At 38.3% G+C, this 13,017-nt stretch overlaps 1 protein-coding gene across 5 annotated transcripts in view; it reads right to left on the bottom strand.

The window, feature by feature from the left end:
* Nucleotides 1–13,017, bottom strand: part of svild (supervillin d) — a 50,685-nt gene that overhangs the window by 34,482 nt on the left and 3,186 nt on the right. For 3 of the 5 annotated variants that reach the window (XR_003445294.2, XM_027177532.2, XM_027177535.2), the window contains exon 2: nucleotides 1,759–2,226. Coding sequence is in view for 4 of the 5 variants with exons in the window: in XM_027177532.2 (XP_027033333.2) it covers nucleotides 1,759–2,087 (329 nt within the window). In the remaining variant the exon portion in view is untranslated. Of the gene's footprint in view, nucleotides 1–1,758; nucleotides 2,227–2,986; nucleotides 3,006–8,248; nucleotides 8,370–13,017 lie in introns of those variants that run through there. The other 2 variants (XM_027177534.2, XM_047817443.1) reach the window with 2 other exon arrangements.

The following is a 13,017-nucleotide window of genomic DNA, read 5'->3' as shown; positions in this document are numbered from 1 at the left end:
GATTTGTTAACAGTAAATAATCTGAGGTCAGAAATGAAACCCTACACTGACGTCTTTATATTTTTGATAGACAGAGCAGCTTAGCCTGGCTAATTTGTTTACGACAGCCGTTTCTTGTATATACATATACAAGATTTAAAACTTTGATTAACATTTAAGATCATTTAGGCATCGTGTCAGTAAAATTATTTAAGTGCATTAACTAGACAATGTTTCTGCTGTCATTCATGTACAACTTTTACTGCTCATTTAAACCTGTTAAACGAACCTGCTTTTACACATCTGCCATTTCAATGGAAAACATCATTCAATCCCATTAGCTAGAACTTAATCTTGGTTGTCTAGCCAATTACTGACAAAGTGATATGATTCTTAATTTTTTTTTTAATGAACTTAATTAGATGATAGTCTGAAATGCTTCAAAGTGTAACTATGCTAATTTTAGTGCTATGTTGCATGCAGTCATTGGCTGGATGGCAGAAGAAACCTTCATAATTTGTACTTTGAAGGTCTACATAAAAATGTAAGGAGTATAAAGTATTTTTTCTTAGAAATGTAATTAAGTAGGAGTATAAGAATTCTATATCAATAATACTCAAGCATGCCAAAAACAAAAATGAACAGCAGTAATTTAGAAAAAACAACAAGGAACTGATGGAGCTGATAAAGTTAAAGGTAAAGGCTTCTCTGCTCTTTCTGTTTAATGTTAAAATGAAACAATTAAATTTAATGTTAAATTTAAAAAAACCCCGACCACGGCCACTTCCCCTTACATCACCCAATCCATTTCTACATTCGCTTCACACTCTGTCTTGAAAGTCCATCTTGTGACCTGAATTTTGACCCTGATTTAAAGGTGAACCTGAGTTCTTTCCTGATCAACAAGAACTTTGAGCATTCAAACTGAACCTGTTATGCATATTCTTATTGTTGACACCTAAACAAGTGCAACAAGTTGTGTTTCAAAGTGTGTTATTTTTAAACCAGACAGCCTTACTTGCTAAGATATCAATACCATGGACTGGTCATTGAGCAAATTCTTTATGAACAATGACAAAATGGATGACAGGCAGAATGTCAGGTTGCTCATGGAATAAAACCCTGAACATAAACAATGGCAGACTGTCATGTTCAATGTGCTATTACTTCATGTTCTTCAAAGGTGCACAGAAAGAATAACAATGTTCGGTTTAAAACAAACAAACAATCCAATGTCTGTTTGGTTGGAAAAGTCTAAGGTTTCCTCATATTAAGGTAAATGAACTGATACAGGATACAGGGAACAGGACAGTGACTCGCTGTTTGCAAAAATCCATCTCCAAGCCTGCTAGCAATTCCTTTTGACAAGCTCATCCTTAGTCTTATAAAGCTCACTAATGGGCTAAGTTAAGACCAAACAGGCCCACAATTCTGCCATGTTTACCACTTCCTAAGAAAGAAAGAGCTCCAAACTTTCCAAGGAAGGAAAGGTTTTGCCCCTCTTTCCCCTCATCCGCACATACAGCGCATTCCTATTTGGCTGATTTATATCACCCAGTTCTCTTCTTTACACAAGTGTTTACTTAGAATCCCTGAAGTTGTAATCTCTGAAAAGCGTGAAACACCCAGCAGAGAGCAAGTTTAAACCGACACAGCTCCAATTTCATAACAGCAGGACATGCTCTGACCCAACCCTTGTTCTAATCCTGACCTCTAGCAGCACAGCAAGGAAAGACGATATATCAAAAATGAAGGATTCATAATGGATTCCCAACTCACCCGAGCCGGGATCTGGTTGCAGATCCATGTTTCTTGTTAATTTCACTCTGCACTTCTTTCTCGCTCTCTCCGCCCTCCCTGTCGTTAGCTTCTGCAGGCTGACTTTGTGTACGGACAGTGACCTCTTTGGGCTTCTGTGCTGTGCTAGGGTCTGTGTCTGGAGCATCTATGTTGTCTCGATGTCTCTCCTTCCTGGTGTATTTGGAGGTGATGTCCTCCAGGTTAGCATATCGCTCCGCCAACTCACGCCGCCTCTCTGCCTTGTAGCGTGCGATGCGCTCTGCTTTAGATTCCGGTGCAGAGCCAGACAGAGTCTCTAACGCATCCATCCTGTTACAGAACAGCTACTTGTGTCTGGATTTAGAAAAACAGCTCAAAATTCAGCTTCACTACTCTGAATACTGGAGAAAAAGTTGGACTTGCAGGTTATTTTCCAGGGGATGATTCAGTGTTGCTCAAAGCATCTCACTGTAGAGAGAAAAAAAAAAGCAGCATTATTTCTCTCCCAGAATTCAGCTCTTACAGCAGAGATGATAACATCAGAGCAAATACTAGCACACAAAGTCAAAAACCTACTCAGACAAATCACTTTTATTCAAGCACCGTGGTGTGTGACACCCAACCCACCAGGCTCTGCCTCTCATATTACCTCCAAAGCCCAGAGAAAAAGCAAGCAAGAGAGAGAGAGAGAGAGAGAGAGAGAGAGAGAGAGAGAGAGAGAGAGAGAGAGAGAGAGAGAGAGACTTTAACATAATATGTGAATTTGACAATAACTTTAACATAATGTGAATAGTCTAGATATAAAAGCTTTTTCAACAAGAGCTTTTTCAACAACCCCACCCTGTCCCCACACCTGATAATTAGCTATTTAAATCTTACGGCTCATCTACAATGACATCCAACAATTATTCGTTCAAAGACAGAAAGAGCAAGGAAGGAAGGGAAGAGTCACACGTTTATTTCCTCCTACGTCTCCTATTAAGCATGAACCAAAGCTAAAATTAGGACACAAGGTCATGAGTCCAACCATAATCAGACTTTGTATAAGAGCTTTCAGCATTACTGCAGCTGCTTGTGTCTGCATGTCCCCATCATTCTTTGGATGGACATGTACTAACAACTTCATTACACTCTATATCTCCTTTTCCTACTTCCAAATAATCTGAACATGTAACAGCATGAGTGTGTGAGCATGTGAGATTGTGTGAGCATGTGAGATTGTGCATACTGCAGGGAGAATGCAGCATGAGGAGAAGGCGTGCTTGCATTAGGTTGGTGGGGGATTGTGCTTGACTCTGCTGGATCACTGCCGTGCAGAGCAAGGGTTAATGGGCCACATCTGGGAGCTTGCATTTAATAGTTCACACTGCGGGAGCCCTAAAGAAACCGAGAAGGAGAAAGGAGAGAAGAAGGGAGGGGTAAAGAATAAATGATGAGAACAGCATGAACTAAGCAAATGTAGCCTAAAAGAAGGCTACAAAAATAAAAATAACCCAGAAGGACTAAAAGAGTTGCAGAAAGGTGGATTGTGTGAGAAAGGATGAACATTGCTAATGAGTTATGGGTAGGGTGAGAGAATAGAAGATGCATTCTACAGTGAGCAAATATAATGAGTGGTGTGAGGGAAAGCTGAAATAGGAGAGGAAGAAATGCTGGTGATCTCAGCTTTGAAGACACTTTTAACACAGGCAGCCTACCTCAAGCCCAGTTCACGTGTCTCATTCAAAAGATGGCGGTATATATTTTATTATATGAGCATCACAAGCAAAGCCAAGGTGTTTTTTTTCTGCCATTATAAAGTGTGCCTCAGACCAAGGCAAAGAGAAAGGCTTAAACATACAGTCTGTTAATGAAAGTATGGAAATTAAAATCAACGAAGGTAGAGCTGTATAAAATTCATCACGGCCATTACAATGGTCAGGATAAACATTTACAATGCATGAATAGTGTCAGTTGTTTAGCCATCAGTTATTACATAATAGCTATAAATAACTCCTGCCATAAAATCTTGAACTGGAAAATATATCTCTGGCTAATCATCTTTATGGATTTAGGTTTTCAAGTTTGTGAAAGCATGGAAATTTCCTTTTCTGATGAGAGTTGCACTGAAATACTATGCTGGATCTGTGTTTAGAACATGGGCCACCCGTTGATGATCCCTGGCTCAAATGAAACCATTAGATGAAATCAGACACAGAGCAACACCACAGAAACTGCAAAGCCAAGTGTGCATTCACCTGAAACTAAACTATGTGATAAATGCCTAATGAAGACAGGTTCGTGAGAGTCTGCTAAATCTCCACACTATAGCAGAGACCGAGGAAATGAGCATGACATTATATTAAAAGCTACAGTCTAGGTTATAAAACATATCATAACATATCCATCTGTTAGTCTCACCATAATGTTCACCATAATGAGTAAGCCAAGTCAGTAACAGGCCCCGGGGTAATATCAGGCCTCTGGCATAAAGCTTGAGCATCATTCGAAAACACACAAAATGCCAACAACAATCGAAAACAAAACCACATGAATGACCTTACTGAGCAAATCCCAGGGGTAAATCTTGTAGTCATTCTGGAACTATGATTAGAAGAGAACGTAATTCAAAAAGTCAAAGGCCTAACGTGCACTTTCTAGCATTACCTATAAAGGCTGCAACCAGAGCAGTAACATTTTAGAGCCAGAGAAAGGGACTTGCTTCATTTGGAAATATATCTTGAGTTTTTTCCACCAAACAAGGAGAAAAAATCAGGGCATGAGTATACAGTATGAGTCATTTGAAAATCTGGGTATATTAACAAGAGAGTGATCTCCTTTTTTTTCTTCACATAACACTCTTAGCAAGGGCTCAAAAGCCATAAAAAAGCTCAAAAAAAGGTTTAAAAAGGAGTTAAAGGACCTGAATGCAGTATTACCAAAATAATTGCGAGCCATATTGGTGTTGGTGTGGAGTATATTGTTCAGAGGTTCTCAAAATGTGGATTAACAACAAGTCTGTGATATATATATATATATATATATATATATATATATATATATATATATATATATATATATATATATATATATATTGAGTGAAATGTTTTAAATTTCGAGTATCTGCCTTTGAGAACATGCTACAAGAGTGTGCCTTTCATTGTGCCTTTTGTTGTTGTTGACCTCTGACCCCTGCCTTAAAGAAAGGAGGCAGTGGGCCAATAGAGGAAGCTCTGTCTCGGAAAATGCCCTCTGTGTCATATTGTGAGAGTATACTATACCGCATTCATATCCGCACTATTACTGGAACTTGCTCTGCAGATCTAATTTCTGACCGTGTGCTTTCACTCATACACAAAGTCCAACAGTGAAGTTATAAAAAAAATTAATGATCACCTATCACTTAATCAACAATAATTAATAACTATCATGGCCATGGCAGCCCTATGCGCATAAGCATCTGATCAGTGTTCCAGTTCATCCCAGAGGTGTTCAATGAGGTTGTGGTCAGGAAACTTTTACAAACCTTTATGGTTTGTGTTCCACACATTGTGATACTGGAACATGCTTTGTTTTGGAGGAATGTGTCAGGTATAAATGGTTGTCTTGACTTGTTTACGCCTTTAGTTCCAGTAAATATAAATCAAATTCTAATTGGAAGGTTGGTTGTTCAATCTCCGGCACCATCAAAGCTGAAACTGTTAGGTCCTTAAGCAAAGCCCTTAACCATTTGTGCTCCAGTATCATGGCGGCACAGTTGGGAAATGCCCTCTTATGGGTGTTATGGTCAGGTGTTCACGAACTTTTGTCCATATTTATGATGTATTACAGCCATCATTGCATGACCTAATTTTGTATGTTCTCTAGTTGGGATGGATGACATAACTCTTAACTCTTAACGCTTAGCAATCAGAGCAACATTAATAAGGGATGTCTATGAGATCGTCTATGCGGAAGAAGGCAGTCGATTCGTTCCCCAGAGAGTGCTGAGTAGCTCTGTAATGGAGCATGACTGGCACTTTAAAAAGATGCAGTGACTAGGCTTACAGAAGCTGCATGGTTTGTGATATAGTTCTGAAGGCAATTCTTTTTATATTATGACCTCTGGGCCTCATATCAATCTAGACAAACACTGGGTACATGGGTACAGTGTAGATCTTATTTCCCTTCCATTTCCATGTCACACACATTTTTTAGTTTGTTTTGGCTTACGCAAACACTTACACACAATACTTTACTAAAAATGAGGCCCAGTGTGTTTAGTTAATAAATCACATATGTTGGAAGCTCCTTCTATATGAAGAGCCAGCTAATCTAAAAGCCTTGCCAATACTCAGTCTGAACAGGGCTGGTCTGAGGGCATGCTTTCGACACCAGATTTCCCCTGACACCGGACATGCAGACTCACGCCACATTCTTCCTTCCGCTTCCTGGCACGGCTCAGAATGTTTGTTTTTCTTACAGATCTAGGGACCACCAGCTACGCTGTGTAGCTGCCTGCTCTTGACTATTATTCAACATGTGTATGATGTAAGAGAACTGGTGTGGTGCTGTGAGCTAATGCTTTACGGTTTTACGAGATTGAGTAACACGTTAGACCTGCTACCTGCTCATATCAAGCTCCAAGTGTTTGAGTGCAATCTACTGAAATCTACACTCAGAGCAGAACAGCTGGAGGTGGCAGCAGCTCTGTCACAATCTTTAATGATTTGTGTGAGGTTTAATATGCTGTAATGAAGGTAATCAAAATGTTATTGCAGGTTTTATATCATTTATTGCCATCCATCATTTACATTTGATATCATTTTTCTAACAATAAGCTTTAGTCCTCATAGTCCTATAAAGAGAATGAGGGGTTATTGAATGTAAATGAATGTATTTGTCATGAACACAATACCGCCATCATATGCAAACACGAATTTTGGTACACCTACACAGTGTAATATGGCATGAAGTTCCTTTCTGTAAATCATAGCATGCACATACAGAAGGGTCAAAGCCAGGACATTATGAATCATCTCTGTGATGGAGGTGCAGACGCAAACCAGCAGTTATGAGCTCAACTTTGTTTCTCACTCAAAGCCAGAGCAAAGCCTCTTGGGTCAAAAACAAAGGAGCATAGAGGTCTAATGACTACACACAGGCTTTCACATTTTTATAAATCATTCTCTCAGGTCTTTCCTGACAGCACTGTGAAAATGCTGTTATACTGTGTAAATACCACAGCTTGCAAATCAGCACAGAGCAACATGAAGATATTAATTTTATAATCTTGGATAAGTGTAAACATATCTATTTTTATACCTTCTAGAGTCAACTTTTTACCCTCATTTTTTGTGAGGCTTTAAAAGCATGTGGCAAACCCTAGAAAAATGATGGCTATAATGTAATATACATTGTATTGTGCATCCTGATGTCTTTAAGTATTGGGATCTAATATTTTTGACTTATCGCCCATCCTTAGTGCCGACTGAAAATCCTTAAACAGCATTATACAGAAGCAAACACACAGTATATCACAATCTTTTTAACTGGTGTTTAGTTTTAAGCTTACATTAATACCACTAAACCAGAAACATCATGCAGATCCTTTCCAACATTAACCCTATAAGTAAATGACTAGAGTCACTAAAATCCTGCTATTCCTCTGCTGCAGAAAAAAACAGAGAAATAAAGGTACTCAGTAATAAGTGAATAAGAAGGTTTTAAAATTGTGATTTACAAACTGAAGGTATGCTCTAGACGCAAATTAAAAGCAACTAGTGATACTGTGAAAATAACAAAATAAAGTTGATAGATGATAGAATCAGAAATCAGTTATTGACAAATGACAGACAAGAATTCATACTTTTAAACTGATGTAAATATTTTATCAAGGAGATTTGCCTGGATACTGCAAATAGTCCTTCTCTTCTTCATCAACATTTCACATATTTAACACTATACCCACCATAGAACTAAACAAAGTTTGAAACATATCAAGCAGAGACAACTAAATCGTATCGTATCATATCATATCAGATTCGTTATTTGATAGTTTCATATATTCATGTGGAAGCCTGAGGTTTACAACACTGTAAAGTAAAGCTTTCGATAAAAGCTTAGTTGAAATTCAAATGCAAAAAGTAAAGAATAGAGTTTATTTAAAACTACACTGTTTCGCCAAACAAGTAGCTTTTATTTAGAACTTTAGGGAAACCGCAAGACTTGGTAAGATTCCAAGAGTGTCCACAGTTTCATCAGGAAAACTGCAAAGAATTTACAATACATTGTTTATTCACCAACACTTTTCTTGGCCACTGCATATCTCAAAAATGTTATTTAATAGTATAGATGTCTTTATTTTTAATTCTGAACAAACCTTCCTGTAAGAAGGCGTGTCCAAACTTCTTTAGTCTTCTCTTTGGCAATTCAAAGTGCCTACCATGAGCTGCACAATCGAATTAAACAGCAAAAACATTCTTTATATACAGTAGCAAACAGCACTTAACTGCTTTCTATGTGTTCTTACCTGCTCTCAGCACACATGTACACACACCTCTTAGTCCTTTAGTCATTTAGTCTCAGCCCAGGAAGCACAGCATGGCTATACTGGAGCAAACCAAATTATGAACTAATAGCGAATGTGTCTGAGAGACAGAGAGAGAGAGAGTGTGTGTGAGAGAGAGAGAGAGAGAGAGAGAGAGAGAGAGAGAGAGAGAGAGAGAGAGAGAGAAAGAGTGAGGTCGTTTGTGATTGTTGCAGCTCATGTGACCAGCCACAGGGAGATGGGTCTCAACATGCTTCATCAGTCTGTAATCCAATAACTCAATCTGACATTTACATGTGCTAAGCAGTGGCTTAGGCCTAAAGCAGTTCACGCTAACAGGCTGGCCGGCACATAGCAAACATCTCTAAACTCCTCACGCCATGTCCACTACACCAGCCACACACTGAGGGACATGGTAAATATGCTTCCAATTACAGACCCATCTTTAAAAAAAAAGCACTCAGTTTCTTTCTCTGTCTTCTCTACCTCCTCCTCCTCCACCACACTCTTCCGCCATGTGTTTTTACTGCTTTGGAATAAGCTCAGTTCTCAATGAGGCACCTAAATTTGGGGTTTTGGATGCTTGTATTTTTTTTGTCATTGCAATTAGGGCGCCTAATTTATCTCATCCCATAATATCCAGTAAACAAGCAACTCGAAAGTATAAACTTTCACTAGAAAAAAAAAATTATTGTCTCTATAACGCTACCTCAATGACCCTAACTCGGTTAGGTTTTTAATTTAAGTTTATTTAAAGCATTTGTGGAACTTATTTGACTCAGTTGAGTCTCTGTTTCTCTGACAGCAAAATAGGCTTATCTTTTTGAATAATATTCTAAAGCCTTCACTTTGATGGATCACTCCTGATAAGATAATGGAAAAGGGACTTTTTGACGATATGTTAGTGCCAAGCTAGTCTCAACCTCAGGCATGTCTGGGGATATTGTACATTGTGATAAGTGTGTGCTCTGAATAAGATGCAGTGTCTGAATTGGAAAACAAATGAACTTTCAGAAATCCTGTATATAAATGCAATTCAAAATTTTAGCTTGAAGACATCAGTGTAGAGACAGTGCAATAGCAAGATGCTATTTTTATTTTGTCACCTGAACATGATTTCATACAACATGAAACTATTTAGGCGAACACTAGTTATTAGGGTAGCTAGTTATAACTAGCCTAACTTGTTTAAGTAGTGCTTTTGTGTAAACTCATGAGTTGTGAATTTACACATAAGTTTATCACATATGAATTCAATCTTCTATGTTACATGTTTTTACAGATCTAGGACATCTCATACCTGCATGTCTCTCAGGTTTCAAGTAGGCTACAATTTCTGCTTTCTACATCGTCTTTGTTTTTAATTACGGAAGCGTGTGATTTCACTTTATGTGACGGCAGAAAACGATCATCTCTGCTGGAGTAGTACATGTACCGTAAACACGCTAACAATTGCGCTTACTGCAATTAGGCAAAGGTGTGAATGGAAGAGTTTGAAAAAGCTATTTAATTCAAATGTGTACATGGGTTCTACAGGATTGAATTGAGTAGCATTGACAGCGTTAGTTTTCATACATGCAACATGATTTGAGTTAGTACTTTCAAAGCCATAAATAAAAGCAAACACAAAGCACAAATCCATATTATCTCTGCACTACTTTACCATACTTGTTTAAATTTAATAATAAAGTTAAGAAATTGGTCTAGCATTTTGTCTAGCAATTTCAAATCAGAATATTTTTATGCAAACTCTATGTAATACTTTTCTTAAATCTGACTGACCACATACTCTAGGAAACACAGCATTTCAAAGGACGTAAAACTTTGAGTTAATTCACCCACAAAGTATAGACAGATATCGCTAAACTGTATAGACAGATATCACTCTGCATATTTCCCTTTTCCCTAAAACTGTCTCTTTCTCTGCCAAAAGAGGTTGTGATACACAATATTCCACTCCATCCCTCTGAGTTTGGAGTATTAAATCTTAAATGATCACCTCTTGTATCTGGATGCTCATTAAAAAAAGGTATTTATCATCATGGCTGATCAGGCAACAAGTCACAGACGAGTCTACTGAGGCCTGGATCAGCACGACCAGTGACAGTTGGAGCAATATTTGTTCCTGGATCAGTGCCTCTGCTCATTCAGCCCTTTGTCCCTTGCTTCCTGCTGGCTGTTTGCTTATTTTAGAATAAGAGTTGTGCGAAACCACACGCAAACAAACTTCAACTAAAAAGAACTAAAACATATTCCCTACAATACTGTACTCTAGCACAAAATCAAGGTAATAAAACGATAAACCGTAAGAGAATAATCACTCACACTTAAGCAAGAGGGGAACTTAAGAACAGTGTTGCAAAATGAGGTGTTTACTCTAACACCGTGGATTTTCACAACTGCAATGTAAGGCTGAGTAAACACACTAACTAGCACATACTCAAAACCCCTAAAGCCTTCTGTACTCAAATAACACAAAGAGGAAGGGCGTGGCAGCGGAAGCTCTACCAACCCAGAGGATTAGATATACTCTGGCCATTTAAAAGGTAAAATCTCCACTGAATGGCAATCAGCCATGAAAAACATCACTGTTTTATGGTCGATTATCTCGTCAGCTTAAAAATGGCTTTTTCTGTCACTAATGTGCAAGAGTGCGACCAAGTTTCTGAGATTTCTATAATGCTGTACTGTGATAATGAAGGTGAGTACAAACCAGAGAGAGTGGATTTACAAGACTAGAGTTATGCAACATTTGGGAAAAAATCTTAATTTGGAATCTTTGACTATAGGAAAAACAAAGAAGGTAGACAATGTGGTCTCTTCATCCTTCAGTGTGTGACGTCAAATGGCACAAGCTGTAAACAAAGCAGCAATCGCTATACTTTTAAATACTGTACAGATATTTCTTTTAGTCAATCAATTCAGTTCACTATTTTGGACATAGTAAATATACATCGCTCATCACATTTTGAACATGAAGACAGCCATGATTTTCTGCCCTCTTTGCAGATGAAATATAACAAAGTTATATGAAAATTACATCATTCTGAGCACTTTCCACTTCTGAGATCAGTCCATTGCTTTTTTAGTATCCTTGTGAGGACCTTTCATAGACATTAATTGAGCTAATTAATTCTATTCTACACCATAAACCTAGATTTAATCTCAGTATGTTTATTTGCTTTTAGTTTTATTAATAAAAGCTTTACAAAAAAACAGCTAGCCTGGTCATGAGGATCACCCAAGGTCAAAACCTCATGTAGAGTAAATCACACACCCTGTCCAGGGAGAGATTCATATCCTTCCTGTCCTGTTTTCATTGGACAGAGTTTAAGCACAAGTTTAGCTATAGTTACACTATTCCAAGCATTCTGGAATAATTAGCTTTTAGTGATGGTATCAATCACAATTGAATTGAAAATGTGGAATATTCAGAACAGTAGGGGAGATTAAAAATGCCTCTATCCTGACATGGGGTGTCATGAGACTCAACACCATCTGAAAGAGTGGCAATTAAATGACTATAGTCCGGTGCAGAGAGAAAAGAGGGTGTGGTAAGAGAAAGGGAGAAGGGGCCTGAGCCAAGAATTTTAAAGACTAACATGTCTCCAGCAGTTAAAACACATCTTAGTAGATAGCGAGCAGTGTGAATCCAGGAAAGCAGCTGGAGCTACTGCAGAATTTTGTAACCCTTTAACGTTTAACACCACTAAGTATTACAAAGTCAAATTCCAACAACTAATTTTTCCAGTGTTAGTTCCAATGTCCCTTGCCGTTTTGCTTATTTCAGTCTTGTTTAGTCAGTGACTGACCTCAAAAGAGGAAGAAAATGTGTAGTATCTGCAAGTTTAACATCGGGTTCATTTATACACACTTCCTATATTTTGTTCAATGAACTACAGTATAAAAAAGAGGAAAGTGCAACAAAGGAACGTTGCTACGTAGCACCAGCTGTGTTACCACATTCCATGTTGAGCGACCAGCTGTGCAGCAAGGACATCACTGGATGTCAGCACCTATTAAAATGATGACATTAAGCATAACCATAAGTGTTTTAACAGGTCTGACTGGAATCACTCTGCTTTCTACAACCCAAGAGCTTCATCACCAAATTTTGGCGCTGTCATGTTCGTCCTCAGCAGGACTAAATATTTACAGTGTAGGATTTCCCAGCCAAGCCACAATTACTGTCACTGGATAGAAAAGTGGTGTGGAGGAAGAAAGAGAGAGGTGGTAAGGGCAGTTATATTCAGATTACTGTTGCACACCACCTTCATGTAGAAAGTCTTGCCTCAGCTGCTGTACTGAATATAATAAACTGACTTAAAATTCTCATAACCCTTGGACACCTTCCAGAAAGAAGACAGTTTGTATCCAGTGCTGTGCCTTGCTTCTAGTCAATAAATGGACAGGTTCCTTAAGTTGTTGGAGTTGTTGTTGTCCAGCAGCTTCTCCCTGTTCGCAGTAGCACAGCAGATTATCCAATCCGCATATTTGGTACAGGGTTGATGCCGGATGCCCTAATAGACACAATCCTCCTATTTTATCCAGGCTTGGGATAAAAAGAGTTAACCCCTCATCAACTGGATCTATTTCCTTCCTGGGACTCGAACCCAAGCAGCAACGGTGTGAAGTGCACACTCCTTAAATAAAGAATAAAACATGCATGCTGCTAAGTATTTAATTCAGTTTCCATCCCTCTGCTAATATCTTTTTCAATTTAATAAGTTTAGCTCCTATTATCACTTCAA

The sequence above is a fragment of the Tachysurus fulvidraco genome, chromosome 8 (assembly GCF_022655615.1).
Source record: "Tachysurus fulvidraco isolate hzauxx_2018 chromosome 8, HZAU_PFXX_2.0, whole genome shotgun sequence".
Taxonomy (NCBI): domain Eukaryota; kingdom Metazoa; phylum Chordata; class Actinopteri; order Siluriformes; family Bagridae; genus Tachysurus; species Tachysurus fulvidraco.
The sequence above is the reverse complement of the archived record's forward strand: the minus strand, read 5'-3'. Positions and strand labels throughout refer to the sequence as shown.